The 27204-nt window shown below is 45.6% G+C and overlaps 2 protein-coding genes across 13 annotated transcripts; both read left to right on the forward strand.

The window, feature by feature from the left end:
• Nucleotides 1-698: 698 nt before the first annotated feature.
• On the forward strand, nucleotides 699-3719 carry asb8 (ankyrin repeat and SOCS box containing 8). Of its 4 annotated transcripts, none has more exons than XM_031565779.2 (4): nucleotides 699-768; nucleotides 1995-2176; nucleotides 2266-2370; nucleotides 2502-3719. In XM_031565779.2, the coding sequence occupies exons 2-4, from the start codon at nucleotides 2048-2050 to the stop codon at nucleotides 3135-3137; spliced, it is 870 nt and encodes a 289-aa protein (XP_031421639.1). In that variant the 5' UTR covers nucleotides 699-768; nucleotides 1995-2047; the 3' UTR covers nucleotides 3138-3719. The 4 variants fall into 4 exon arrangements, with proteins under 4 accessions (XP_031421639.1, XP_012679747.1, XP_012679748.1 ...); XM_012824293.3 differs by lacking the exon at nucleotides 699-768 and adding an exon at nucleotides 807-991; XM_012824294.3 differs by lacking the exon at nucleotides 699-768 and adding an exon at nucleotides 807-981.
• Nucleotides 3720-6787: 3068 nt separating this feature from the next.
• atf7a (activating transcription factor 7a) lies at nucleotides 6788-27073 on the forward strand. 9 transcript variants are annotated; one of them, XM_031565763.2, is made up of 12 exons: nucleotides 6788-6941; nucleotides 12787-12858; nucleotides 17151-17247; nucleotides 18369-18502; nucleotides 18878-19060; nucleotides 20140-20321; nucleotides 20928-21021; nucleotides 22162-22281; nucleotides 23822-23971; nucleotides 24542-24730; nucleotides 25170-25272; nucleotides 26685-27073. In XM_031565763.2, exons 2-12 carry the CDS (start codon nucleotides 12811-12813, stop codon nucleotides 26951-26953), a joined length of 1569 nt encoding a protein of 522 aa, XP_031421623.1. In that variant the 5' UTR covers nucleotides 6788-6941; nucleotides 12787-12810; the 3' UTR covers nucleotides 26954-27073. The 9 variants fall into 9 exon arrangements, with proteins under 9 accessions (XP_031421623.1, XP_031421626.2, XP_031421625.2 ...); XM_031565766.2 differs by lacking the exon at nucleotides 6788-6941 and having other exon boundaries at nucleotides 9431-12858; nucleotides 18878-19045; XM_031565765.2 differs by lacking the exon at nucleotides 6788-6941 and having other exon boundaries at nucleotides 9431-12858; nucleotides 18884-19060.
• Nucleotides 27074-27204: the final 131 nt, after the last annotated feature.

The following is a 27204-nucleotide window of genomic DNA, read 5'->3' on the forward strand; positions in this document are numbered from 1 at the left end:
GCTTTGTGCTCGCTAACGCTACCCCCTTCTCTTCATTTACTCTAGCGCCCTCAACCAACGATGCTCCCCGGGCAAAGTTTGGATGGTGTGTTTTCTAACTCTAACCCCTTCTGCTTTTAAGGAACGTAACGCCACAACGTCTTACCTGTTGTGGTTGGCTAATTCTCACTGAAGGTTCCTTCGTTGGTACCAAAGAGCCATTGAAAAGAATCGGATCAAAACAGTGAAGAGGGGACGAAGTGCAGTACCATCATCCTCCAATTGAGCCCAGATGGGATTTGAAGGCAACTGCCGTTTTAAGAAGGGTGTGTTTTCACAATGCCCTATGTTCCCTTAAATGAACCATCTGAAAGCAGGCCCATTTTTTTTTGCAGAAGATAATATTACAATCTATATACATTTACATTTTAAATGCCTTCATATCTGTACCTAATAAGGTAATGCACTAATGGCTGCCAGCCCACTATCATAGGTTTGCTACGGTCCTGTTTATTCGATAACTGTCCATTATATTTGTGAAGAGCGATATTCTTCAGTCAATGCTATCTTAATAAGTAATATGCACTTTGAATTTTAATTGTTGAGTGATTGTTATTGTAGTACTGTGCGATTAGTTCGGTGGGTTTTAAAAACCATACATGGCATTTCCACAGACAACTGAAGACTATATTTGGAGATGAGTTCCTGGTATGTGTGGAATGCTTGCAGTGACATTTTAACATCGTTAGCAAACACGTGTGGGCTTGAAGAGCCACTTTGGACCGCGCGGTAATATTACACGTTTGAAGGATTAATTGTATTGGCTTCATTGTATGGCTGTTTTATTCAGGTCACAGGTGTATGTTTGGTTGAATGCACGGCGTCGTCGTGTAATCGTCGCGATGACGTGATGTACATGGCGTCGCTGTGTTTTTGATGAGCTGACGAAAGAGTGTTGCTGCCATAGTTAGCCAGCTCAGCTGACTGGGTTTGCTTCCGTGAGTACGTAAAGGTTCGTTATTCCTACAGAAGGCAACATTATTTATTGAGGGAAATGGGTACAATTTAATGTCGACAACGAATTAAAACGTATTCTTGTATTTTGTGTTATAAAATGGATATTGGGCACTATGGTATTGTAGCTAAGTTACGCTAGCCACTTGCTTGTGAAGCATTCTAGCTCTTTAGCTAACGTTACTGTAAACATGTCACTACAAGTTTAACGTTAGGCTAATTCCCAACATGACAAGAAATAACAGGGACAGCGTACGGTCCCTTAAGTTTATCGTTGGTCTTTATACATCAGCATTCTCAGTTCACCTAGTACCCAATTTGTTTGATGAAATTAATAAGTAGAAACGCTTTATTGAGACATGTAATGTTAGCCAAACTATAGCTAGCATGATATGATTTGTAGCCAACCGAACTTGTATGCTATTTAGCTAGCTGTCCGTTCACATTTTTGACAGTTGGCTTATTATGCATCATAGGGTTCCTGTCATAATTACTGTAAACATTTAAGATGATCTGCACAGAGCGTTCCGTCGTAGGTTGGAATTATTCGCATATTTTGTCTTGGCTGTCTAGCTAGCTAGCTATTCTGCAAGCCAGCAACACAGGCTCATGTCCCTAGTGCCTATGACACCATTCCTAGTGTTTATCAGTAATTCAGTGGGCTGGGGTTGAACGCAACTAACACAGATATAAGCGTGTAAATGGCCTTTGGAATCGTTGGCAAATTGGTACCTCCAAGATGTGGTTTTAAACTGTTACTTCATGCCGGATTGTCGTGCCCATTGAAATGTCAAATGTGTGTCTTACAGCTGGTTATCAGCTGCTGCCCCCCACCCTACCTAAAATAGTAGTTATAAAATCATTGTATTCTCTTGAAAACGTGCTTCATAATTATATTTCTTACACAAAAATGTCTGAGTGTATTTGAAAACCTGTTTAGGCCTCATATTTATAACAGTCCTAGCATTTGCCATGATGTAACTTGTGTCTTTTTACTTCAGCTCGAGTGTGGTGTGAAGTCACCCAGTTGGGGTGAGATGTTCTTCCGGTCCAAATGAGCTCAACTATGTGGTACATCATGCAGAGCATTCAAAGTAAATATTCTCTGTCTGAGAGGCTCATACGGACCATTGCTGCCATACGCTCATTTCCTCATGACAATGTTGAAGACCTCATACGCAAGGTAAACCTGATAGCGACTTGTCATTCGCAACTCTGATGTAATCTCTACCATGTACAGAAATGCACTTATCTGATATCTTGCCTGCCTAGGGGGCAGATGTCAACCGAATGCATGGAACGCTGAAGCCACTTCATTGTGCTTGCATGGTGGCTGATGCTGACTGTGTTGAGCTGTTGTTGGAGAAAGGAGCAGAGGTATGCTGCTACTACTTTTCTATACTAATTAGCTGGTTACTATATCAACAGTACATTACTGTTTCAACTTTTAGTACTTTTTCAATTACTCCCTTTGTCCGCCCTCAGCCTAAGTTTGAGTTGGTCCACAGGTGAATGCCCTGGATGGGTATAATCGTACAGCACTACACTATGCTGCTGAGAAGGACGAGAGCTGTGTGGAGCTACTGCTGGAGTATGGTGCCCTGCCCAATGCACTGGATGGCAACAAGGATACACCCTTGCATTGGGCTTCCTTCAAGGACAACCCAGAGTGTGTGCGTGCCTTGCTGGAGAGTGGGGCCTGCCCCAATGCCCGTGACTACAACAATGACACACCGCTAAGCTGGGCCGCCATGAAGGGCAACCTGGAGAGCGTCCGTGTGCTCCTAGAGTACGGCGCCCAGGTGCACGTCACCAACCTGAAAGGCCAGACTCCCATCTCGCGACTGGTGGCCCTGCTGGCACGTGGCCTGGGGACGGAGCAGGAGGAAGAGTGCCTGGAGCTGCTGTGCCGCGCCGCCGGCCTCTTCCAGATCCACCGCGCCGATGGCACCCTGCCCCGTGAGCTCAGCAAGGATCCCCAGCTGCTGGCACGCCTGACCAGCATGGTGTCCCAGCCACCGAGCCTGCGCGGTCTGGCCCGCTGCGCTGTTCGCCAGAGTCTGGGAGTGCAGTACCTGCCTACAGCTGTCGAGCAACTCCCACTTCCTGAGTCTGTCAAAGAGTATGTGCTGCTCAGAGACTGACAGCCCAGAGGCGAGTGCAGGAATAACAGTACAGTGAGTGGGGAAAGACTGCTCACAATGCAGTGTAACGGAGGAATTGGTTGTATTTGTATAATACTGAAAAAAAAGTCTATCGTTCATTTTTGTTGAAATGGTGTGACGGCAAGGGTCTGTGTGTAGTCAGCTGTTGTATGTGTCTTTAAGGTGACCGTGACAGAGTGACAGTCAAGTGCTTCCCACTTTGTTTTCCTGATCTCAATATGTGATCCTGCATAGGCCTAGATGCAGCCATGATTAAGGTGTTTAAAGGTATGCACAATTTTTTTCCCTGTAAAATGGAACGACTGCAATTAGGTAACTGACTTCCACAAATCTCCATAAGGAAAGGTGTCTTACATTTTTAGCTTAATTTCGATTATCCCTTTTTTCAAAAAATTATTTTGAATGGCCCAAACAGCTTATTTCTCAATATTACAGAAATAATCATTTGTATGATATAGCACTTGAAGTTATTTCTTATGAATGCTCTTAATTCATATATGTAAAATGTTTTGCTTTGTATATATATATATTTCAGACAGTCACCCACTCCTCTCTCTCTCTCTCTCTCTCTCTCTCTCTCTCTCTATATATATATATATATATATATATATATATATATATATATATATATCTTGCAAATCATGGAAAATGGTCCATTTTTGGTCAGGTAATTGTTCCTTAAGCATGCGTGCAGTCTTAAATACATTTTATTATTTTCTGTGAACAGTATATATTTTAGTAATGTTAATACATTTTTGTTTCCTCTGGTGCTCATAGGAATAATGATAACATTTTTGTCACAATGTAAAAAAAAATATATATTCTCTGCAAAACATTAATTGTTTTGACAACTTATTTCCTACTGTGCGGAGAAGCAGTTAAATCATTGGATATCTTCAAATTATGAATGTGGGATTTTAAAGAATGGCATGGTTTAATTTTGTGAACAATGTTAAATAATCTAAACTGTCTGAAATGTTGCTTCATCTTTAGTTTAGGCCTAATGCTAATCTCAGTTGCTTTTTCTTTGTTTCTTTGCTGCCTCTTTCTTCTCAGTTGTGGCAACTGTTAACATTTTATGTTTGTACAAGAACTTAACTAAAGCATACAAAATGACTTCATTGTAAATTCAGCTATGAGGAAAAAAAGTCAATGTACAGTCAACCGAAAAGTGCATTCTTCTTTTCTTTATACAGAAAGTAAAAGTCTTTCCACTTGTCATAATCAATGCACCTGAGTTTGTCTTTTTCTTACTCGTATTAATACATTGCAGGTACATTTAGAGGATATACGAACCAAAACCAAACCAAAACTACTAGTGCATCTGTTAAAATTGCGTTGTTGAAACTGTATTGGCACAAACCTGTGAATGTTGTAGAAGATAACCTCAGTTTTATAAATGCCCTGTGGTTTAGTGCTGTGTACTTTCACTACCATTCTTGGTCCAGCAGATGTCTCTGTACGACAACAGTCACCCACTCCTTCCAGTGTTGGAGAGATAAATAACTGGTTTGTGCTTTGCTGTGTATCAAGTAACTCACTGTGCCATTTAGAGACGTTCCTCTCATCCAGTGCCAGCAGTGATATTTGACTCCGATGTGACATGTGTCTTTCTGATAGTGATTTGTTTAAGGTGCACGATATTAATAAGACGGAGAGGAATGCAGTCAATTTTAGGTATATAGTATAGATTCATATCATAGTGTGTAATAGTTATCTTACCTGGATCAAAAATGCCTTCAGATCCATAGACACGTAGAGATAACACTTCTTTTTTCAGGTGACACAAAGCCTTCAAAACGGTCAATAAGGATGATGGCATGTTGCATTAATATATTGGTTGTATGGTTATTTTCAACTACATACAACATTGTAAATCTTGACTCAGGCTAGCCTTTTTTTGAGTTATTATATTTATGGCTCACACTGGCATCTTAAGCACAGGACGTCCCTTTCAAAGGAATGAAAAAGTAGTAAGGATCTCAGGAAGGAAACCAAAGCTGAACTATGAATTCCCCTACTGCGGTGTACACCTACACAAATGCTAATGCTGCACACCTTTTTCTATGTGACACAATGTTCATCTGTAAACGTTTCATGAGAAATAGGCAGAATTCTTCTTGTCATCAAAAAAACGTTGACGGACTGTTTCGTGCTACTATCAGTGCAATATTCTTTTCCCATCCCTCCAATTTATGGATGAGTGATTCCAACAACTGCCTCTTGTCGTAGTCTCATTCAAAACATTGTTCCACATGCCTGTGTTTGGAGCTAGGCCAGCCATTATGCAAGACATGATCTTTGGGACCAGATCCATAATTAAAGACATGGCTTACCACTGTGCAGGCACAGGATACAGAAACGGGAAGAACATAATTTACGAACAAAGCAAATTAGCTGCAAAACTGACGTAAGAGAGACGGAAGTGCTGAAACACCATGGCATTGGTGGCTCTGTGGAGGGTTCTTGAAACAAAGGTTTTTTTTTGTTGAAAGTTATTGTCAGTAGGTTATATGTTTACTTGGCTCTCTATCAACTAGGTACATTCATGGTAAATGTTTTATCCTATGACAATGTACAATGGCTGCTTATATTTCTGAAGTTCTTCATGGCAAATTTGATATTGAATCCAAACAGATCAATCAGTTACATCACTGTAACATAAAATAACTTCTCAAATATTAATTTTATGAGATAAGCGAAGAAGAAAAAGTCTTTAAGTTTTAACTGGAATGGTGTTCATGTTTTCGGTAACAACAACCTGACACTATGAAGTTACGTGTAGGGCTATGGTGACGCCTTAGTTGAAGCCTATACACATTCCTTAGATAAATTAAATATTATTACGACAGTGATATCAGAGAAGGTTTTGCCATGACAAATATCAATAACAGACCAACATTGTGAAATTAAATTATATATATACACATAAACAAACACACACAAGCAATTGCAAATATGCAGAAAAAACTATTCTGGCATAAACGACATGGTGGGCTTCCACACAGATGAGACTCCCAATTAAAGCTGAAGCTAAAATTAACATCCTATCCTGCCCAGGGTAAATCAAATAATTGTTTTGGCCTCCACTTTTTTAGTAAGACATCTCTGATGACTCATTTGGAACTTGTTTTGCTAAGATTTTAATAATTTTTCATGAGGAAAGTAGATGGCATACTTATGAAAGGAGAACATGCACATATTTGGAGTAAAAGGGGTAGACCTACGGAAGCCATTATCTTTTCTGCCTGCCTACTCTCAGTTTCAATTTTCTGAAGTAGAAAATATTATGTTCCACCTTGGCTGTGATGTCAAGGTAGCTCCTTTCCAAGTCAAGTTCCTTCTGACCTGACTATGCAAACAGGCCCTAGTCGATTAAGGTGGTGCAATCAATAGGTGTTCTATTGACATGAAAACGGAACACTAATGGCTTAAAAGGCTATTTTATATGCTATGATTGCTAAAAGAACAGTCCAGTGGATGTTGACATTGTAGTCAGAGGGTGACATCAGAACATGATCCTGACAAGGACTGGTGTTTGTTCGCTCAGAGTACACTTTCCCGATGGTTAGTGCTGTTTACCACCTATAATTTTCAAGTCAAGACACAGACGCGACTTCCACTTTTGAAGATGATATTTCACCCCCTCAGTCCCGCCTTATCGAGGGGCCGACTGATGTCGGACTGACGTTGCCTCTCGCGATGCTTTGCACGGGAGGGGAGTGTCAGATTCCAAGGGAGAAGAGAGGATAGAGGGAGAGAGAGAGAGAGAGGGGCGCTGAGGTGAGTTTGTAAACATTCTACCACTGTCAATTTTTATAAACCCTATTTGGCACAGACAGAAACGCTGAAAATGTACAGTGTACGGCTATACAAATTGGGTTTGCTTAGTTCGAGTTAGTAGGATTTATAAATGGAGAAATATTTGTCCCACCAGTAAACTGTTGTAGTAGCTAACACTAGCTAAATCTAACGTTACGCACACACCGCTGGCTAACAAGTACAGTACTGGGTCGCTTGTATCGCAAGCTACTTGCTAGTTCGGACGCTATTCACAAACAAGTTAGCTAATTATTTTCCTGGTGCTCTGAATTGTCACGTTTAAACAAGTCATTGTTGAAACGTATTTCACATAATGTCGTTAGGTGCAATTGTCGTAGTAGACTGTTGCAACGAGTTTGATTTGTAGGCGTAGCATACTTTTTCGTCAGGACAGCTTTAGTAGCTCGCGGCCTGCTCGCTGGAAGTCCCTGGCCCTGAAAGAAAGTGGTAAATTCCAGGTTTTCAGTGGGTCTCTCATCAACCAATTACGATCACCTAGCCCAGTCGATGGACAGTGCTGTAAGCAAGTCATAAAAGACATGCGGATGATTGACATCCTCTTAGCCAATGCTTCGAGGCCAAGGGCTGGCATATGCGGGAAAAGGTGGGGTTTCGCGTGTGCATAATGTAGCTAGCAGGATAGCATAGCACGGTGGCTGGCTAGTTGGCTAGCTAACAACTTAACATTAGTTTGGCGGAGGTAACGTTAACTAGTTCGATTTTATAATGGTCCAGACGTACATAAACCATTCTAATGTCCGTAAAGTCGAATGTATAACTTATTCGCTGACGTTAAACAACCCACCGTTTTCACTGTCAGTTAAATAATTGAGAACTGGGTGTCGCCGCCCAAACGATAATAAGCTAGCCTTCTAGTTAGCTTTCGCTATCCAAATTCATGCTATGCGAACGTTTATGATTTTAACTAACGCAAAGGGGATGTCATTGACCAAGTGGTAACGTTATGTTAATTTGTGTGATTGCTTTTACGTGGTAGTTTGTTTTCACAGTGTATTATTGGGGTCTTGCCTTTATTCTGAAACTTACGCAGACACATCTTAGCACACAAGGGCTGGCATGAGGCTGGTCTGACATGCTTAGCTGTTCTGTAGTATCAGGTTGGCGAACTAGCTGACGTTTCTGAGGTTTTGAATTTGTAGTGATATATTAGCTAGATAACGTAAGCAAGTTAAGCCGTGACATGATCAAAGGTAAGCTTTCTGTTGGAGAAGGAAATGCAATAATTGACAACACCGATTTCTATGAAATTGAATAATTTCACTGGTTTCATTTTAGTTTTATTGTTTGATAAAAACGACATAGATGCTTTTGGAGGCAAGGGTAGGAGAGCAAGGTTTAAATGTTTAGTCTTTGTGACTGATCGACCTTGATTCACTGAGTATAATGTTGATTTATTTAGTGCAAAGTATTAGAGCCTTGCACTTTTCTAGTGCAGTGTTTGCAGTGCAAAGATCCTTTTAGAAATATAGACTTATAAAGGCAATTAGTATCCTTACATATGACATATGAGCCTCACCATGCATCCACATACCTGTCATCACCATGTGTATGTCTGCAAATTACAAGTTTAAATGGAATTGTAGGTCACTTAGTTTAGAGCTTGTCAGTTGTTAGTGCAGTTCCAAAACAAGTCCAGAACACCAGAACTGAGTGCAAGTTGTCACATAAAAAATGATCATACTTGATTTTATGTGTGGAATTAAATGCTCCTTTCATGATTCATTTAGAGTAAGAGCTCTGGCGGGTCACATTTGCTGCACATGAGCCCACTGTTGGTTTGGTGCTGTGGATGTAGAGCCTAGAAGTGAATGAAAGTGAACACATATGCACCTCTGGATTGGTCCCGTCACATAAATCACAGCATCCTCTGTTTGTTAGATCTTTCTTCTTTTAGCTGGACCCTTTTGTTTCCCTCTCACAACTCCACCCACAGTGTGTATTGTATTACAAGATAGGCTTTACTTGCAGTGAAAGGATGTATACCTGTTTCTGAGTGGTTAAAAAAATCTGAAAGTGTCTGTAGTGTTCAAAGTCGTCTGTACAACACTATGAAAAAAAAAACCCAGAGGCCCTGGTCTGCTTTATAAATAGGCTTTGAGGTCCAGACTGTTTCCAGGTTCTCAACAGAACGCTGCACTGGTTCCTGCATTGTGTGTTATTGTCTAATGGCACAGCATGGCATTTGGGTTGAGACTTCTGCAGTGATGCAGACATGGCTATTGGGTTTCGTTTGTTCCATATACCAAAGCTCAGGTTCAGTTTGGTTACATAAATACATACTGTTTGGCACACACGCCCTGTCGCCTAGATCTCTCTTGAGACTGACATGCTGAAGAGCCCCACAGTGACTTACCTGTGAATCACCCAATACCCTGGAATCTTCCATAAGCATTCCTATCTTTCTCTCTGTATCCCCCCCCCCTTACTGTCTCTTTCCCTCTCTCTGTTACCCTCTCTCTGTTTGTGGGGTCTCCCTTACCCTCTGGCAACTCAAGCTCCAGATTCCTCATTCCTGGCTGCAGCCAGGGCTATTAATACAGTTTGTTTAGTTAGTTTCCTAGCAGGCAGCATCAAACACTGCAGGCCAGTGGCTGATTATAGCCGAGCCGCTGCTCCACTCCACCTGCTGACGAGGAGAAATCCAAGTTAATAGCAGGACAGTGTCGGCGTCGGCGTCGGCCTCTCTTGCACCCACTGGATCCAGGCCGCCGGCCAGCGCAGCCTTGCCTTGCCGTCTCTGGACGAGTGTAAACTTCCAGGATAGAGCAGGATGTCTTATGGGGCTTCCCAAAGCCCCCAAAGCCCAGTCTTGGCAGCCACAGCCGTTGCCATGATCAGCACAGCAGCCATCTCATCCAGTGCTCTATGTCAACACACACCCGGGGTTCTGATGTTAGGAAGGGGTGGAAAAAAGGGAAAGGCCAAGGCTCCCATTTGTTTTACAGGCTGAAGATGCAATAATCTGGGTTTAATGGCAGCCTTTATAGCCACTGAGAATGAGTGAAATGAGAAAAGGGCCACTGTTTTGCAGTGGTAGAGGTTGTAATTAAGTTGTTTTGTAAGATGGCTCCTTTTTTTTTCAGAGCCTATTTTTATAGGAAAGGCCCTGGTAGGATTTCGAGTGAAATGGTTGCAGGTCTTTTTACTTGCATGCATGCTTATGTTTTTTTTGTTTTTTTTTAAAAATCAACTTCCTCTTGCTTTTTGTCAGCACTTTCGTATCTTGAGATGAAACACATGATACGCTATCAGGGTCCAGCAAGTTGTTAGAAATTGTCTGGGCTCGATAAAATTTTGTAAAATCCTGATGCGTAATGTTGTGAGTGTATTCTTGTGTGTGTTTGAATCTGCACTGTTTTTCTCAAACTGAGGAAGGTCCACGTAAGAGTGCCCTCAAAAATTCACAGAACAACGTGAAGGTGATGTTTGTTTGTGTGTGTGTGTGTGTTGTTTGTAAATGGACTTCTCGCACACCTCTGTCCAAATCGACTTTATGCGGACTGTAAGCTGCTTGAAAGCCTTGGCACCAAGCTGTTGGCTTGCCTGCTGGAGTCTGTGAGGTCTGCAAGGAATCAAGCTGCCTGGCTTGTGTGTCACTTTGATGTCTGCCAAGAGGGAAAGGCCTTCTTGGAGGCAAACAAGATGCAGAGATTCCACACACACACACACACACACACACACCATCTTCCCACAGTGGAAAATGAGCCAGGGTATGTGGCCTATAGCAGCTCATTTAAACCCCTGAACCAGCCCTGGGTTGGGCCTGCCTCAGAAGCACCCATCCAGTCCAAATCCATCTGAGTACCTCGGAGTTAACAATGATAGCACCAGAGGTCAGCGAGAGCAGCCTGGCTGATGTCTTTGTGTCAGAGGAGAGGCCATGGAGAGCTCTCAGGTGTAAGCGAGCTCTCGAGGGTGAGAGAACGAGAGGCTGTGACGGTGCGCCCTGAGGATTTATTATGCGCGGCCGAGGCGGATTGCGTAACAGTTGCTTGTTGTCACTGTGCCTTTGGGTCGGTGGAGGTGGTGTATATGGTGGAGAGGGTCGACGGAGGTGGGGGGGTGGGGGGAGGAACGCAGCGTTGAAACATTCATGTTGGCTTCTTCACCATCCACCTAATTCAAATTTAATGAACACGTTGCTTTTTTTTTTTTGGGGTGGAGAAAGCGACAAAAATAGTCGAATTCCGGAACCTGTCCTCACACGGTGTGTTGTTGTAGTAGTGTGCCCAGGAACAAAATAATTAGTTGGGGGGGGGGGAACTGATGCAAGAAGGAGAAGGTTTTCTACCCACGGATGAACAAGCTGTAGGTTATGTCAGTTCTGCATCCCTCTGTAAAGGGTACGAGGCTGTAAAACTGGTGCATGTTCACGCAAGTGTGTCTTGTGTCTGTAGTGTTGGTCAATAATGAATAAATGGAAGTTCCCATTGAGACCGAGTGGAAGTTCCAGACTACATGGGTGGGGTGCTCAGTCCACACTGTTGACTAAATGAGAGCAGATGACTGCATGGAGAATACAGCTGTGCATGCATGGCCAGCAACATGGTTCCCTCTTTACAGAAGCAGTCAGCGGAAAGAAGTTTGAACACTGAAGCATCAGTGAGGGGGGTACGCTGCTGTACTTTCCCATGCATGCCACTGTGTTGCACAGAAAAAGGACTTCCTTGGTTTCTTGTCATCAGTGGCAGTTGTGTTGAGAGGATGCAGGTTCTGGCCATAAGAATAATAAGCAGCAAAGGAAGTCTAAATACAATACAATAAAGGACACCCCATGTGATCTTACACTCCAGTCATGCGCACACACACAAACACGGACAGGCTACTTTTTGTCCAAGAGATTCTGTAACCCGCCAAAAGCTATGAGTTTTTGTGCAGCATTGCACAGGATTTCCCGACTAATGTGTTCCACCGCAGCAGGCATCCAATCACAAACTCACGCCAAGTTTTCGGTCACCAAGATTTAGGGGCTTATATCAACAGCATAATTGTCTGCCCAAGCTACCTATAGTTCACGAACACAGGCTCCGTTATTCCCCACAAAATGGATTTATGAAGGGGAACCCCCAACCCCGACCACCTGGGACCATGTTTTTACTGAAACCTTGCAAGCGGTTAGGTCCTCATCAGGTGGTGTACTGTTCGGATCCCGCAGAGGATGGCGAAGGGGAAAATATGTGCTGGGGCATCATGTCTTTATGCCTCAATTTGTGACGCCTGTTCTATGCATGCATGCACAGCCACTGGTGCTGCTTACACTGCTACGAGTTTGAGGAAATATGCTAGAGGGGCGCCTTTATGAGGTACAAGACTTTTTGTTTTCCACTGTGAGACTGAGGGTTACAGTGTGAAGGTGGGGGAGGGGGGGGGAGGGCGGGGGGGTTCGCCAGAGAGGGAGCGTAAGGATAGAGTCGTAAGGGTGAGAGACCAACCAAGAGACGGACTGCGAGAGAGGGACGGATGTCATTGTGCAAATGCTTGTTCCCTCCTCATCTGGAAACTGCTCCTCATTGGACAGCCAGATGCCCCCAGTGTGAAGGAAGTATCACCAGGGAAACTTCAGCTTGCTGTGAATGTGTGTGTGTGTGTGTGTATGTGTGTTTTTATTTTTTTTCTTCTTCCCTGCTCGTGTTATTTTTAAACACCCTCTGCTTCCTGCATTGACTGAGGATCAACCAGTAGCATCCATGTTTTGTTGGATTTAGAGGGACAGCTAGAGTCCTCTATTTTAAAGAACAGCAGTAATATCATCGCAACAATGTCTTTTTCCTCTCCTCTTTCACAGTTACATTGCAAGCTCTTCGCAAAAATGGGGGACGACAGACCTTTTGTGTGCAATGCTCTTGGCTGTGGGCAGGTAAGTCTTCCTTTGTTCTTAAGCCCAGGGGTCTTGGATTTCAAAGATGTATATGTGGGTATGTGATTGTGGGTTGGGGCTCAGGTCACACTCAGTCTCTCCACGGGTGTGTGTGTGTGTGTGTGTGTGTGTGTGTGTGTGTGTGTACGCTTGAGAGCATGAGAATGAAAGGAACTCCAGTTACCATAAACAACTTCTTGGTCAACTTCTTGTGTGCACGTGTGTGTGAAGATCTTTTCACACTCAGCATCTCCATGGCTGGCGTGTGTGTGTGTGTCCTGTCTGTGTCAGTGTTTGTGCGTGCGTGCGGGTAGACCATGTGGTAGACGCTGTGGGGCAACAGTAACAACTTCATCAGCAGTAGGGCAGCCATGTGCTGGAGTGGAGTGGGTGACGCAGGCAGACGTGTGTTAGCCATCATGGGTGTTCAGCCTGTGACACTTCCTTGTGCACACCAGTCCAGTCTCCTTCTCAAGCAGAGACAGACAGACAGACAGACAGACAGACAGACAGACAGACAGACAGACAGACAGACAGACAGACAGACAGACAGACAGACAGACAGACAGACAGACAGACAGACAGACAGACAGACAGACAGACAGACAGACAGACAGACAGACAGACAGACAGACAGACAGACAGACAGACAGACAGACAGACAGACAGACAGACAGACAGACAGACTCAGAAAAACAGTGCGAGAGGGCTGTTGTGAAACATGGCAAAAGTAACGACTAACGTCTCTTCCACCGGTGACTCAGAGTCTGTGGCCATGAGTAATGCGGCTGCTGCTGTTGCCTCAACTCGTCTTCTCTCTCTCTCTCTCTCTCTCTCTCTCTTTAACCAACTCCTTCTTTATAACCGTATGTCTGTAGACTTGCCTATGATATGCCATACAATGCTGATGATATGTGGCATGATATTCCTAGGGAATAATACGCCATCTTCTAGCTGAAGGAAGTCAACTCCCCACATTTTAGCACAGTTGTGTTATAGCAAACTTTCCTCACTGCACTTCTCTTCTCTCACTGTACAGCTGCATGTCGAGCTTTAACACGGTGCTTTTGGATACAGATTGTGGTTTTGGAGCCCCTGAGGGAAGTGATCAGCTCTCCGCAGCACAGACAGACAGACCAGGAGGTTTTGATTTGAGTGGCGGTTACACTGATCAGGAGCTGTGCCTGTCGAAGTCAGTGGGAGTGCAGTGGTTCCCCTCTGATGTTCATTTTCCACCCGCCCCACGTGCACGCTTGCAGCCCTCAACCCTCCAGCTCCCAGCGCTCTCTTGTGTCCTGCCTTTCAGGCCTTTTGCGGTTTAGCGACGCAAAGTGTAAACATTCAGCAGAGCAACATGAGTCTGGAATGAATAATAGATGCGGGCTAGTTGTTAGCTCATGTTTTTTTTTTTTTCTTCCTCTTGTCTCTGCAGAAGGAGGGAAGGGAAAAAAAAAAAAACACACACACACACAACACACGTCCTTACCTCAGACATTTTGTATAGTTGCCAACTGTTATGTAATTGGACGGGCTCATCTTGCAAGACGTGAGGGAGAGCAACGGTAATGAAAGCCCACACACACACACACACACACACACACAAGCTCAGGCCGACAGAAGGTACTGCTGTGGGTCTGCCCGTCTCAGTCGGTGCACAGGACGGCTCGCTGTTGGCGGGCGGGCGGGCGGACGGGCGGAGCGGGGCTAACCCCACCGTGTTGGTTCATAAACACCTTTGTGCATCAGTGACGCACAGCGCCCCAGGGCATCAGCTGCTTTCGGTCGGGCGCAATAGGACCTGGCGGTCTCGCCGCGGCCTCATGCAAAGCTGCGCGTTACTGACACGAGATGTGCCGCTCGCATGGCACCGGTCGAGAAGCTGCTGTTGTGAAGGGCTGTGGATGAAGGGAACCTGTTGGTTGGTAAATACTGAGGGGTTTTTGTGAAGGGCTGACGACTGCAGCAGATGGGGTATTTTTGTACTCCACCTCGCAAACCCCCGATTCCATTTGCACCCAGCTGTCACCAGGCCTCCCACTCCCACCAGCTCCACACCAAGCCCCCTTCCTTCACAGCAGGGACCTTTCACTAAAACAGTGATTCCTGCTTTTGGCTTTTGGATATAGTTGGGCAGTATTGTTTTGGAGGTTTCTTCAAAACACCCCCTATGCTAACCTACCATGTTAGCCTAGCATCTACACGCTTCTTGCTCCACCACTATTTTCTCTTTTTTTTTTTAAGGCACTTAAAAGAGGCTTCAAAAGTTTGCTGCTGCAAATGCTGGCCCCCTTTCTTGTGGAATAACATGTTAATCAGCTTTTTGGATGTCTTCAGCGAACAGAGCAGAGTTCCTCCCGCTGGATGGCTGGTCCTCTCGTTCAGTCTCAATGCCATGCAAAACAGGCTGAAGTTTAGGTTTTTGTTTTTCCCTGAGAGGTGGGCACGAGTGGGAACATGCTCGGTCCAGCTCTCAGCTTTCCTGTTAAGTGACTCTCTTATGTCCTTCACCACCTCTCCAGCGCAATACTGAGACGCAGGGTAACCTTCTTGGTGAGAGGGGTGAGGGGAGAGTGTGTGTGTGTGTGTGTGTGTGTGCCATGCAGTTGTTGTACTGGTGATGCTGGTACATCTAAAAATACGGCGCCTGACACTTGACTGTGTTTCCACTGGCTGCGCTTGCTCGCTCGCTCGCCCGCTCCCTCCCTCCCTCCCTCCCTCCCTCCCTCTCTCTCTCTCTCTCTCTCTCTCTCTCTCTCTCTCTCTCTCTCTCTCTCTCTCTCTCTCTCTCTCATGGCTACATTGTAACTGTGAGCCGCTGCCAGAAATAGTCCGAAATAGGGAGGGTGAAGGGGGGGGGGGTGGTGGAGGGAGGAGGAGACGACGACGACGACGACGGGGCAGAGGCCTCCGCTGCCAGCCTGCCGCTGATGGTTCCTCCCACACACGGCCCACTGAGTCACCCAGCACGGAGACGAGAGGCGGGGGAAGGAATGCGCCCAGGCACCACATGGCCAGAGCAGACCTTTGAGCTGCAGCAGCACGGTTGGCTGGAGTCGTGCACAGACTCACAGACGTGTTGCCCGTGCGCGACGCTTTGACCTGTGCCGTGCTCTGGGCTGCGTGCACAGATTCGCTCCGTCTTCAGAATGTTAGACGCAGGGCAGCGGGCCGTGCATATTAACGACCCGTACGAGCCTGGCAGCTTATCATGTCCACTGTGCTGGGTCAAAGTGCATGTCTTGAAAGCTCGGCGCTTCTGCAGCAGCACACGCATTTCTCTTTGTATGTCTGTGTCTGTCTGTCTGTGTGTGTGTGTGTGTGTGTGTGTGTGTGTGTGTGTCTGTCTGTGTCGTCTGTGTGTGTCTGTGTCGTCTGTGTGTGTCTGTGTCTGTGTCTGTCTGTGTGTGTCTGTGTCTGAGAGAGAGCGACTCTGTGTGTGTGTGTGTGTGTGTGTGTGTGTGTGTGTGTGTCTGTGTGTGTCGTCTGTGTGTGTCTGTGTCGTCTGTGTCTGAAAGAGAGCGACTCTCTCTCTCTGTGTGTGTGTGTGTGTGTGTGTGTGTGTGTGTGTGTGTGTGTGTGTGTGTGTGTGTGTGTGTGTGTGTGTGTGTGTGTGTGTGTTATAAGTGGTCTCTAGATACTAGAGCCCCGGCTGTCCGCTCCCCTTGGTCAGGCATTTCCCTGAAGGCCTGTGCAGGTTTGTCATTTATCACTTGCGCGCACCACACAAAAGCGCTTCGGATTGGAAACGGAAGGTGGCGCCTGAGCATTGATGGTAGAGGGTGGGGCATCGGTGCAAGGGCCCAGATGAATAGGCAGGCTCATTGTCGGAGCCCCTCTGCCCAGAGGCTGGGAGCGAGGTCACTGGGATCATCTCCCAAACACGGGCGTGTTATTTTCTAGCCCACACAAACAGGCTTTTGTTGCGCATGGCACCCGCACAAGCGCTAGAGAATACACGCGCTCGGCTCACAAGAAAGAGCGAATGGCGGTGGCGCGTACAGTAAGGTTCAGGTTCTGGGAAAAGCAGTGTGTGTGTGTGTGTGTGTGTGTGTGTGTGTGTGTGTGTGTGTGTGTGTGTGTGTGTGTGTGTGTGTGTGTGTGTGTGTGTGTGTGTGTGTGTGTGTGTGTGTGTGTGTGTGTGTGTGTGTGTGTGTGTGTGTGTGTGTGTACTCTTCTTCTGAGATCTACACACAAAGAGGAATACTCCTTTTCATTAACTGCCATTTATCTTGCCTGTTCTCTATAAGCCCCCTAACTCTTTCTGTTTGCGTCTCTTCCATCTCTGTTTCCAGAGGTTCACCAATGAGGACCATTTGGCCGTGCACAAGCACAAGCACGAGATGACTCTGAAGTTTGGCCCAGCTAGAACAGACTCGGTCATCATAGCAGGTATCTTGCCACTCGCACCACCACTGTCGTCGTAGCATTAAACCATTTGAGTGAGTGTGTTTGGCCTGTGAGAGCAGTTTTATAGGCTGTGCCCTGACTGTTTGTCTCATGGATTACACTCGCACTTTCACTTTCTTTTGCTGTAAACTTCCGTTAAAATTTAAAAATAACCCAGTGTTAATTTCACAATCTTTTTCAGACCTCACACATAAAAACCAAAAGTTTGGACTCCACACTTCTTTAACCCTCCTATTATGTTCAAATTACCAAATTACCCACATCTATTATGCTTGGGGTCAATTTGACCCCAGCAATTTAAACCTCCAAAAAATTATTATAATTCTTTTTTTTTTACCCAAGTTTATGTGTCAGGTACTTTAGGTTTGTTTGTTGACTACCTAAATAGCCCTTAAAAATAAAACAATATCCCCACCCACTCCCTTTATACATCCAGAATACATGCAGATCCCCATAAAATCTCACTGATTGACCTAAAACTGGAAAGAGATATCCTTCTGGTGTTTTTATGGCTTCATATTATTTCTAAGTACATATTGTTGTTATCTATAACATTTGGAATAAAAAACTATTTCTTTTATCAAGAAAAGTAACAATGTGATGAAAAAAGTTGATATTTCTTATATATTTTATACAATTAAAACAGCCTGGGGTCAAATTGACCCCAAACAACACCTATGCGTAAAGTATGTGTACAGGACATTGAAAACATATCATCATGTTAATTTTGTGTTTACCCAGTTTTCCCCATTAAATTAGGAAAAGTCATTAAATATGAAGCAAAACAAATTATGTCAAACATTTATTTAGAGACGTTAAACATTGAATGGGGTCAAATTGACCCCAAACATAATAGGAGGGTTAACTCAAACCTGAACCTTGAATAGCAAGCACTTCATGTCGCAAGGATGAAGTAAAAGGTTTTGGTGTGGATTTAGGTCGTACTGCTGAAATAAGATAAAACCTCAACAATTCAATTATACTTGAAGTATTCGCAGCAAAAGCTTTTTGTAGGACAACTCTTAATTTCCTCTTGCTTGGCAAATGCTGACTGTCAAAAATGCTGGCTTCCAAAGAGTCTCTCTGGCCTCCGTTTTTCGTAGACCAGACACCGACTCCCACGCGGTTCCTGAAGAACTGTGAGGAGGTGGGCCTCTTCAATGAGCTGGCCAGCTCCTTCGAGCAGGAGTTCCGCAAGGCCCAGGAGGATGACGACAAGAACCGGTCCAAGAACCCGGTGAGTGTTCAGTGAGGGGGACCGGGTAAGAGGCAGAAGAGATGTGAGTGTTCAGTGAGGGGGACCGGGTAAGAGGCAGAAGGATTTACGGAGGGGATAGGAGGGTGGAGGGGGGAGTGAAAGAGGGGAGGAGGAGGAGGTGGAGGTGGAGGAGGTGGAGGTGGAGGAGGTGGAGGTGGAGGTGGAGGAGGTGGAGGAGGTGGAGGAGGAGGAGGAGGAGGAGGAGGAAGGTGAAGCTGCTTTAGCTCTAGCTCATCTCGGATCCAGACAGCACCGGTGGGCGGCTGCTGCTGCCCGCCGCTGCTGTCTGAACCCAAGATGGGAGACGTATGAGCTGTGAAGACTACGTTCTGATTTTGCACTCTCCCACAGCAGCAGCAGCAGCACCACCACCACACTGCTCCTAGCACGGGGGTCGTGGACATGAGCCTGCAGACGCCCTCAGAGGTCAAGGTGAAGGAGGAGGAGCCTGTGGAGGTGGACTCGACCCCGCCCGGCAGCCCGGAGTCCATCTCCAGCATGTCGGACAGCGGCCCGGAGTCGGTAGGGAGACCAAAGGTGAGGCCAGTAGTGGTCTCTGTATAACAATGGGTTGTTAGGATCTGGGGGTTGGAAGACTACTGTGTATATAGTTACAAGATGGAGATCAGGCAACTTTATATGCATGAATCTGTAGTGATGAAAAGGCAGCTTGAGAAACCGGTGCATCCGTCCGGCATCTAATCTAATTTTCCGGGATTGTGATTTGGCGACACCGAGTGGTGAGGGAAAGATTCCTCTTCCTCGGAGATGATCTCTTCATATGACTGGTGGCAGAGACAATTCCCTGCAGGGCTGGAATGGATCCGTGATATGGTCCTATCGAATTTTATAGCGGTTCACCAGTGCAATTTCAAAGCAATGTGTAGTTTGAACCCTACAATCTTGTACAACAGTATTGGTGTCATCGGAAGACTATATAATCAGATGTGATGTGACCACGTTCAGTGTTGGAACTGGAAAAGCAGAACGCCTTTGCCATGTTTTGTTTAGATGCCTGAATGAAGACGATTCGGTCTTCCGTCTTTTTAGGATAATTAAGGGCGTTTTTTTCCCCATCCAGTGGTTACCAGATGTGAAAGTGGACACTAAGTACATGCATTTTACGCGTGAATCCATAATGGTTCGCCTCAAGCTGTGTACATCATGAAAATCAGATGCATATGTAGGCTTGATAGTTTCAGTGGGCAATAAAACATCTGTGCAGTGATCTACTGTTCTACTGAACATCTTGAGCACTTCAGGGAGGGTGGTAGTAGAGTCGACTGTACTGGACTGTCTTCCTTCCTCATTGCAGTTGGATTCCCTGCTGTGATGAAAATAGGGTTCCAGACAGCCGTGAGTCATTCAGCGTCAGAGGCTGCTGGGTGTGTGTTCTAGTTTTGCAAAAGCAGTCAGACTGACAGTTTGTTAATAGAACTGTAGTACTGACGACCCCTTTCCCCATGTTTCATGATGCGCTTGAATACAAGAAGATTAAGCAGGACTTTGGTCATATATAACACAGACATCATGGACATCTTTCTGGACTCCTCTCTTGAATCCTCTCTTAACCCTGAAAACTGAATAACATCCTCTGCTCTGCTCTGCTTTCATAGGACACTCCCCCCAGACCTCCGATGAGCGCCGCCCCAACCCCCACCATCGTCCGGCCGGGCTCGCTGCCCTTGCACCTGGGCTACGACGCGCTGCAGCCCACCATGCCCTCGCCCACCTCCGTCATCACACCGACCCCGCCCTCCAACCGCCAGCTCGGGTATGGCACCACGACGTGGCCAAGGGGAGCATCACGCATTCTCATCTCAATTCACATCCACAGGATTGCCATATCATATTGCCATATCATATTGCCATATCATATTGTCATATCATATTGTCATATCATATTGCCATATCATATTGCCATATCATATTGCCATATCATATTGTCATTGTAGTTTGGGGCTGCTCTGTAGTCTTAACCAAGAGCCAGTCATGCCTGTGCCTGATATGAGTGATATGACGTTAACATTTACATTTACATTGAGTCATTTAGCAGACGCTTTTGTCCAAAGCGACGTACAAGGGAGAGAACAGTCAAGCTAAGAGCAATAAAAAAAACCTGGTGTAACCATAAATACTACTTTACATAAGAAATAGAAAAACGACCTAGAAAGGAAAAAGAAGTGCAGGAATGTAACTGCTGAAGTGCAAGTTAAGCACTAGTCAAGGTGCCAGTTAGGAAGGGAGGTGCTCTCTGAAGAGTTGGGTCTTCAAAAAGCTTCTTGAAGGTAGAGAGGACGTATGTCCTACTAAAGAAGATGTCGTTCTATCTAGATATAAATCATATTCTTGTGTCGACTCTTTGACCGGTGCTTTATTGTGTCGCTCTCCTTGTTTTGTTCAGTTCTCCGACTGGTCCTTATCCGATGATGATGCTTCCCAACGGCCAGACGGTGCCCGTGTTACCCGGGCCCATGCATATGCCCTCAGTCATATCCGTGAGTACTCAAGTTTGTCACATGCTCATGACCCGCTGCATGGCTTCTTAAGGGGAGCTGCATCCCCTCCCCTGGGCTGCTTGCTGTCAGCTCTTCTCTCCGCTGAGGTTACAGATGATAAGTCACACCATGCTACGCATAGTAGTAGCGGTGTTAGCAGTTCTTCCCGTGCTCAGACTACTGTTACTTTCTGTGTTTTTCTTCTTCTTTCACAGCTTCTTTTTGTTCTGTAATTTAGGGTCAGGGTTGGTCATTTCGTAGATTGAGACTACCATGTCTACCATTTGTCTACGTGCTCGGCACACGATAATGTTAAAAGATAATGTAGCCTAGTTAAAGGTAGTGTTGAAAAAAAAATACACCTAACCGTGACTGTAGGATGCCGGCTAAAGGGATAGCGTAACGAAAAAGTAGCTCCAGTCCAGCTGGATGATTTGATTTTCGTTTTTTAATAACATTTTGTCATGCTCATGACGGTGGGGTTTCTTTGCAGTCTTAGTTGAATGAACATGATGACTTCTGGATAAGCCCAGTGATGTGGTGGCATTTTGCGATTTAGCTGATCAAGATTCTACCCTTCACATGCTTAAAATGTGTAAGGCATCTCATCATTGAAGGACAATTTCTATGCAGATAATATCTGCATCCTATGTGTGTGTGCCTGCCTCCTAGGTTTTTCTGTTTGTTACACTCCAAAACACTTAAGGCAGCTTTATGTGAATAGGTAGTCTCCCTCAGGGCACCATAAAACATGTTGCTGTGACCGTTGCTATCGAAACAAACTCCCAAAACAAAAACATGCATAAGTCTGTCAGCTGTAACATTAACCTGCCATTTTATGTGCCAAACCCCCCAAATTAGATGTTTTTTCGGGTGTGTTTTTCCTGCAGGTTTTTGCAGAGAGAATGTAGAAGGGGTGTAAATCTAGATAGTCCAAGAAATGTAATTGCTTATATGTTAAGCTATGCTGTATTTGACTGTGTGAGATAGATGATAGATAAAGGCACCAGAAAAATCTGAGATCAGTGATCAATGATTCTCGCTGTTTTGGGATTGATGCAGCTTATGTCTCCATATGTAATCGTTGTCAGAATGGAATATAGTGGTAATTCATTTCTGTGTATGTGTGTGTTTGTCCAGCTGGCGAGACCTCTGATGGTGCCCAACATTCCTGGCATCCCTGGACCTCCACTAGGGGGCAGCAGCAGCAGCTGCTCATCCTCACCATCAGGCTACAACCTCCACTCTGAGGCCAAGATGGTGATGACACACACACACACGCTCGCACGCACACACACTCGCACGCACACACACTCGCACGCACGCACGCACACACACACACACACACACACACTCCACACAGACATATACAGCCATGCACACACACACACACACACACACGCTCGCGCGCCTGTCATTCACTGCAGCCATGCAGACCTCACAGTAGAATGTACTCAAAGCACAGTATTGATTCACACAGGCTCATCCCTGAAGAGTATTTTCTTTGTTAAATAAATCTTGATGTTACTGTCCCAAACTCAAATGTTTTACTGAGGCTTCAGAGTACTGCCCTGTGCAGTTTTCTTTTTTTTTTGTCTTCCTGCTAGAAAAAATGCTAGCTTCTTGCTGACAAACCTTTTATGTTTAGATCAGGTTTAGCCTTAAATTTAATCTGGAAATCTTCAGTCGATTTGTAACTAGTTTAGTTAAGAACAATAGTTGCGGTTGTTGAAGACAATTCATCAATCTGGCGCAATTCAGTCTCTTTTTGTATCATAGAGCATGAATGTTCTTTATTTAAGGCTGTTGTCAAGGGAACCTCTTCAGGCTACTCTTCTCTTCAAACTGATCCAGTGGTTTTCAATGTAATTCTGGTATACGCCACAGCCTAACTCATTGACATTCCTGTCAAGTGAGTCCAAACCACAATGAGAGTAGTGAAATTTTCAGGATGGCAATACCAGCTTTAAAGAATGCTGTTGGTAACCACCACAGATGCAAACTCCACCAACTACAGGAGCCACAATAATGCTTTGATTTTTCTTGTGGCCGGTAGACTTTTTTGTTTGTTTGTTTGTTTGTTTCATCTCCTGAGTGAAATAATCACAGATGTGGTCATGATATTCAGCCGTACCTTTTGTTGTGGCCCAGACACATTTGGTCAGTTCTTGAATACTGTTTCGCATGTATGTGGGATAAAACAGTAAACAAATTAGCCAGGGATACCAGTTAAAGATGCAGTCCAGTTCTGATTAAAGGTTGTTGTTATTTGAGCTCAAGCAGCCAATCAAATAACACCCCTCCCTTCCGTGCTCCTGAAGCAAGCAAACAAGATTGGCTGTAATAGTTTGTGTCTCAGTCCGAGCCACTATTTGTGTTTCCCGTTTACAAAATCGGGACTGTTTACGAACACCTGAGGTTTTTTTGTTTTTGAGGGCATACACTAAATGGACAGCTAAAGTCCTGTGAGGAGCAATTTGCTGAATTTGACAAAAGGTGTATTGGATTAGAATCACACAACCTTTGCTCACCTTTAACTGGAATACTGGAAAACTAGTTAGTCATTTTTACTCGGATATAATGCAGTCGGGTGACAGTAACTCCTTAACAGTCATTGTCAAATGTTCGTCTATAGTCATTCATGTTCGTGAAACTTATCACCCATACCACGAAAAATCCGTAAGTTGCCTGATGGTGTTAAGCAGTTTGTGTTGCACGCAGGGATCATTCTAGATATTTTCTATGATTGGAACTCCTTCTGTTGTCTAACCTCTGTGTGTGTGTGTGTGGTGTTGTGCAGAGGCTGAAGGCTGCCCTGTCCCAGCAGACAGCCACGGCACAGACCTATAGTGGGCTGGCCACAGGCTCCAGCCCCATGGTGCCCCAGAGGATGGAGCACAGTCAGATGCTGGTGCAGCAACCCGATGCCCCGTCCCCCGCACAGCCACAGGTAGTGCGCTTGTGCGTGCGCACACACGCACACACACACAGAGAAAAAAACACACACAGACAAGCATTTCTTGATTTCCCGGAGACAGCTTTTAGCACTGTCTTGTGTCATATTGCCAGTGGTGTGTGTGTGTGTGTGTGTGTGTGGAAGTCTCTCCAGCATTGACAGCATGTTGTCTGGGAAGTTAGACATGTAATTAGGTGCTTGTGTGAGAGGTGTGAGGCAACAGATTAAGTGGCGGTGAAATAATAAGCACTGTGAGCGAGCCACAGTCAGCCAAAGAACAGACGTCATCCGTACCACTAGACTTATGGGGGTGACGTCATTTAACAGGGGTCTGCATGGTTGGTCTTAGTGCTTGGCTTCTGAATGAGTGACTAATATCGTGAAGAAGAGCCCAGCTGTGTGTAACCTCATGACTAAGGACAGAGTCATGGGGTGAAGGCGCATCCCTCTGAGAGCTCGAGAGTCTAAACAAACTCTCTCGTCATCATTGTAATCTGTCCATTGTTGTTTTCTCTCAACTTCCTTGTTCTTCTTCTGTTTGTTGTTGTTCCTCCGTTCCGTTAGGTGTCTCCCGCCCAGCCCACCGGGGGCCGTAGGCGGCGGACGGCGGACGACGACCCCGACGAGCGGCGGCAGCGCTTCCTCGAGCGGAACCGGGCGGCGGCCTCGCGCTGCAGGCAGAAGCGCAAAGTGTGGGTCAACTCTCTGGAGAAGAAGGCCGAGGAGCTGTCCTCCATGAACGTCTCCCTGTCGGTGAGTGGAGCGAGCGCCAAACGCAGGCAGACCAAAAGGCCCTTCAATACCAAGCTTACGAAAAAAAAACTTGGAATGGGTGGTTTAGTGATTTGGGCATGTGCAACACTGAATTTTTCTTCCCTTATTATCTGAATTGAAATATTAAAAATGAACGCCACATATGCATTATTATCAGTGCAGTTAGCACACGGATGTCCGTTCATTTATGTGAGGGATAACGGACGACCCAGTGTTCATGTGGCAGAAAGTAATACACGCTGCAGAGGGAATGCGGTCATTTGTTTTACGCCTTGAAGTTCGAAGTTGATATACAAGTGTAATACGGCCTTAAATATAAACATTTAGCAAAATATGAACATTTAATTGACACAAAAGATTGTGTCACAAGAGTCCCCGTGCTCATGCCTCCCTTTCCCCCTCTGCCGTTCCTGTGCAGAATGAGGTGGGCCTCCTACGGAACGAAGTGGCCCACTTGAAGCAGCTACTGCTGGCCCACAAGGACTGCCCCGTGACCACCAGGCAGAAGAATGCCTACCTAGGTAAGCCACGCTGCCCCCCGCACCGCCTGTGTGAATGACGCGCACCGCCCCTTCTCCATCACAGCTTTGGCTGAGAGGGGCTGCGCTTGATCCCCGTCTGATTCCCCATCCAGATGGGCTTGCGATTGAGCTGACCAAAGCAGCCCCCCCCCCCTCCCCCCCAGTGCAATTCACATCACTGGAGGCAGGTAATCCCACAGAGATTACAAAGCTCAGTAGCCGGGGAGGTCTGACCCAGAAAGTAGCCGGCAGCCAAGTGCATGATTCGCTAAATTTACAGCAAATGATGAGTAAGCCAAGTTGCTAAGCTGGAAGGTGGAACAATACAGCAATAGAAGTGAATAGAGTCTTTTAAATGGGCTAATAATAATAATAATAATAAACTTGATTTGTATAGCACCTTTCATGCAAAGCAATGCAGCTGAAAGTGCTTCACAGCAAAGAAACCATGCGTACAAAGAAATGACATGCGCAGTGAAAATCGACATCAAATAAGCACAAAACACAAAGACCAGGATGGAGTGCATAAAACAAACAGGGATAGAGTTCATAAAGACAAAAACTAGAAAACATAAAATGCATAACATAAGATAGAAAATAAAACTCTGTAGAGATATAGTCTATCCAGTAAAACAATAAATAAAAAAATAGAAATCTGATAATCTATGATTGGTTAATGCCAGACCAAGCTGGAGGCCTCTTAGAAAAACAAGGCTATGTGATATTAGTAGTGTTTGTCCACATGTTGCACATGTGGTGGACCACATATGAATTGATTAGCCACTACTTCATCTCACTTTTGACCACACTCCCCATTCGTCGAGGAACACATTCAGATGTGACGGGCCCTTGTTCGTTTCTGAAATATTTGCAGAACATTTTGTACATCTTGCCACATCACAAGCACTCATCATGTGCTGCTATTTTAAGACTACACATGTAGCTAATGTGAACGTGTTGTTTTTCTCCAAGCTGTGTATTTATGCCAAACCTAGGGCCACTTTTATAGCGTGTACCTTTTAGAGAGAAGTCTACCTTTCAGCAGCTATGGCCAGCTCTGACTGGAACAAACAAAAAGATTCAATTGACAACATCTGTTCTTACATAACGTCAAAGCCAGATCTGTTAGCATGATTACTGTCACCGCCATATTGATCCAAAGCTATTACTACATATCTAGCTTTAAAAATGATAAAACATGCCTAAACCTTTTCACCTTTGTCACAAGTATGTATACCTTTTAAATGTAGACTTTTATTACGCTCTCTCTCTCGCTCTCGCTCTCTCTCTCTCTCTCTCTCTCTCGCTCTCGCGCTCTCTCTCTCTCTCTCTCTCTCTCTCTCTCTCTCTCTCTCTCTCTCTCTCTCTCTCTCTCTCTCTCTCTCTCTCTGTTGCTTTCTCTCTCTGACCAGGTGGAGATGAGACCATGAAAGACGTGTCGGAGCCCGTGGGCTCCCCGGCCGCAGTCATCCAGCACAGCTCACTGGCCATGAGCCCGTCCTCCTCCTCAGCAGGTCCCAATGGGATGAGCGCGCGGGCCGCGGCCGAGGCGGTGGCCATGTCGGTGCTGGCAGGCATGGGCAGCCAGCGGGGCGAGCACGGGAACCACCCCGGGGGCGGCGGCGGCGGCGGGGGTTCCCACGTCATCATGGCCACACAGTCCCAGCACGCAGCCAGATGATGAGCGCGTCCCAGCGGACACGGGACTCACCCCCCACCCCCCCACGCACCCCTGCCAGAAAGAGATGGAAGCAGAGAGAGAGAGAGAGAGAGAGAGATGGAGGGATGAGGGGCGGAGTCTCTGATCTACTCTTTGTTCTTCCTCTGTTCTCTTCTTTCCTCTTCTCTCTGGCCCCTTTTCCTCTTCCTCCTCCTCCTCCTCCTCCTCCTACTCCTCCTGCTCATCATCTTGCGGCGAGGAGCTAATCAGCC

The sequence above is a fragment of the Clupea harengus genome, chromosome 4 (assembly GCF_900700415.2).
Source record: "Clupea harengus chromosome 4, Ch_v2.0.2, whole genome shotgun sequence".
NCBI lineage: Eukaryota > Metazoa > Chordata > Actinopteri > Clupeiformes > Clupeidae > Clupea > Clupea harengus.

What these genes read in the sequence shown, in the direction of transcription:
- atf7a (XM_042707576.1), top strand. Translation starts at nt 12,760, where the DNA reads ATGTCTTTTTCCTCTCCTCTTTCACAGTTACATTGCAAGCTCTTCGCA. An exon ending in AGAACCGGTCCAAGAACCCG is followed by an intron (nt 18,503 to 18,877) that starts GTGAGTGTTCAG and finishes CTCCCACAGCAG; the next exon opens with CAGCAGCAGCACCACCACCA. An exon ending in CCATGAACGTCTCCCTGTCG is followed by an intron (nt 24,731 to 25,169) that starts GTGAGTGGAGCG and finishes GTTCCTGTGCAG; the next exon opens with AATGAGGTGGGCCTCCTACG.
- asb8 (XM_031565779.2), top strand. Translation starts at nt 2,048, where the DNA reads ATGAGCTCAACTATGTGGTACATCATGCAGAGCATTCAAAGTAAATAT. An exon ending in TTGAAGACCTCATACGCAAG is followed by an intron (nt 2,177 to 2,265) that starts GTAAACCTGATA and finishes TTGCCTGCCTAG; the next exon opens with GGGGCAGATGTCAACCGAAT. An exon ending in TGTTGGAGAAAGGAGCAGAG is followed by an intron (nt 2,371 to 2,501) that starts GTATGCTGCTAC and finishes GTTGGTCCACAG; the next exon opens with GTGAATGCCCTGGATGGGTA.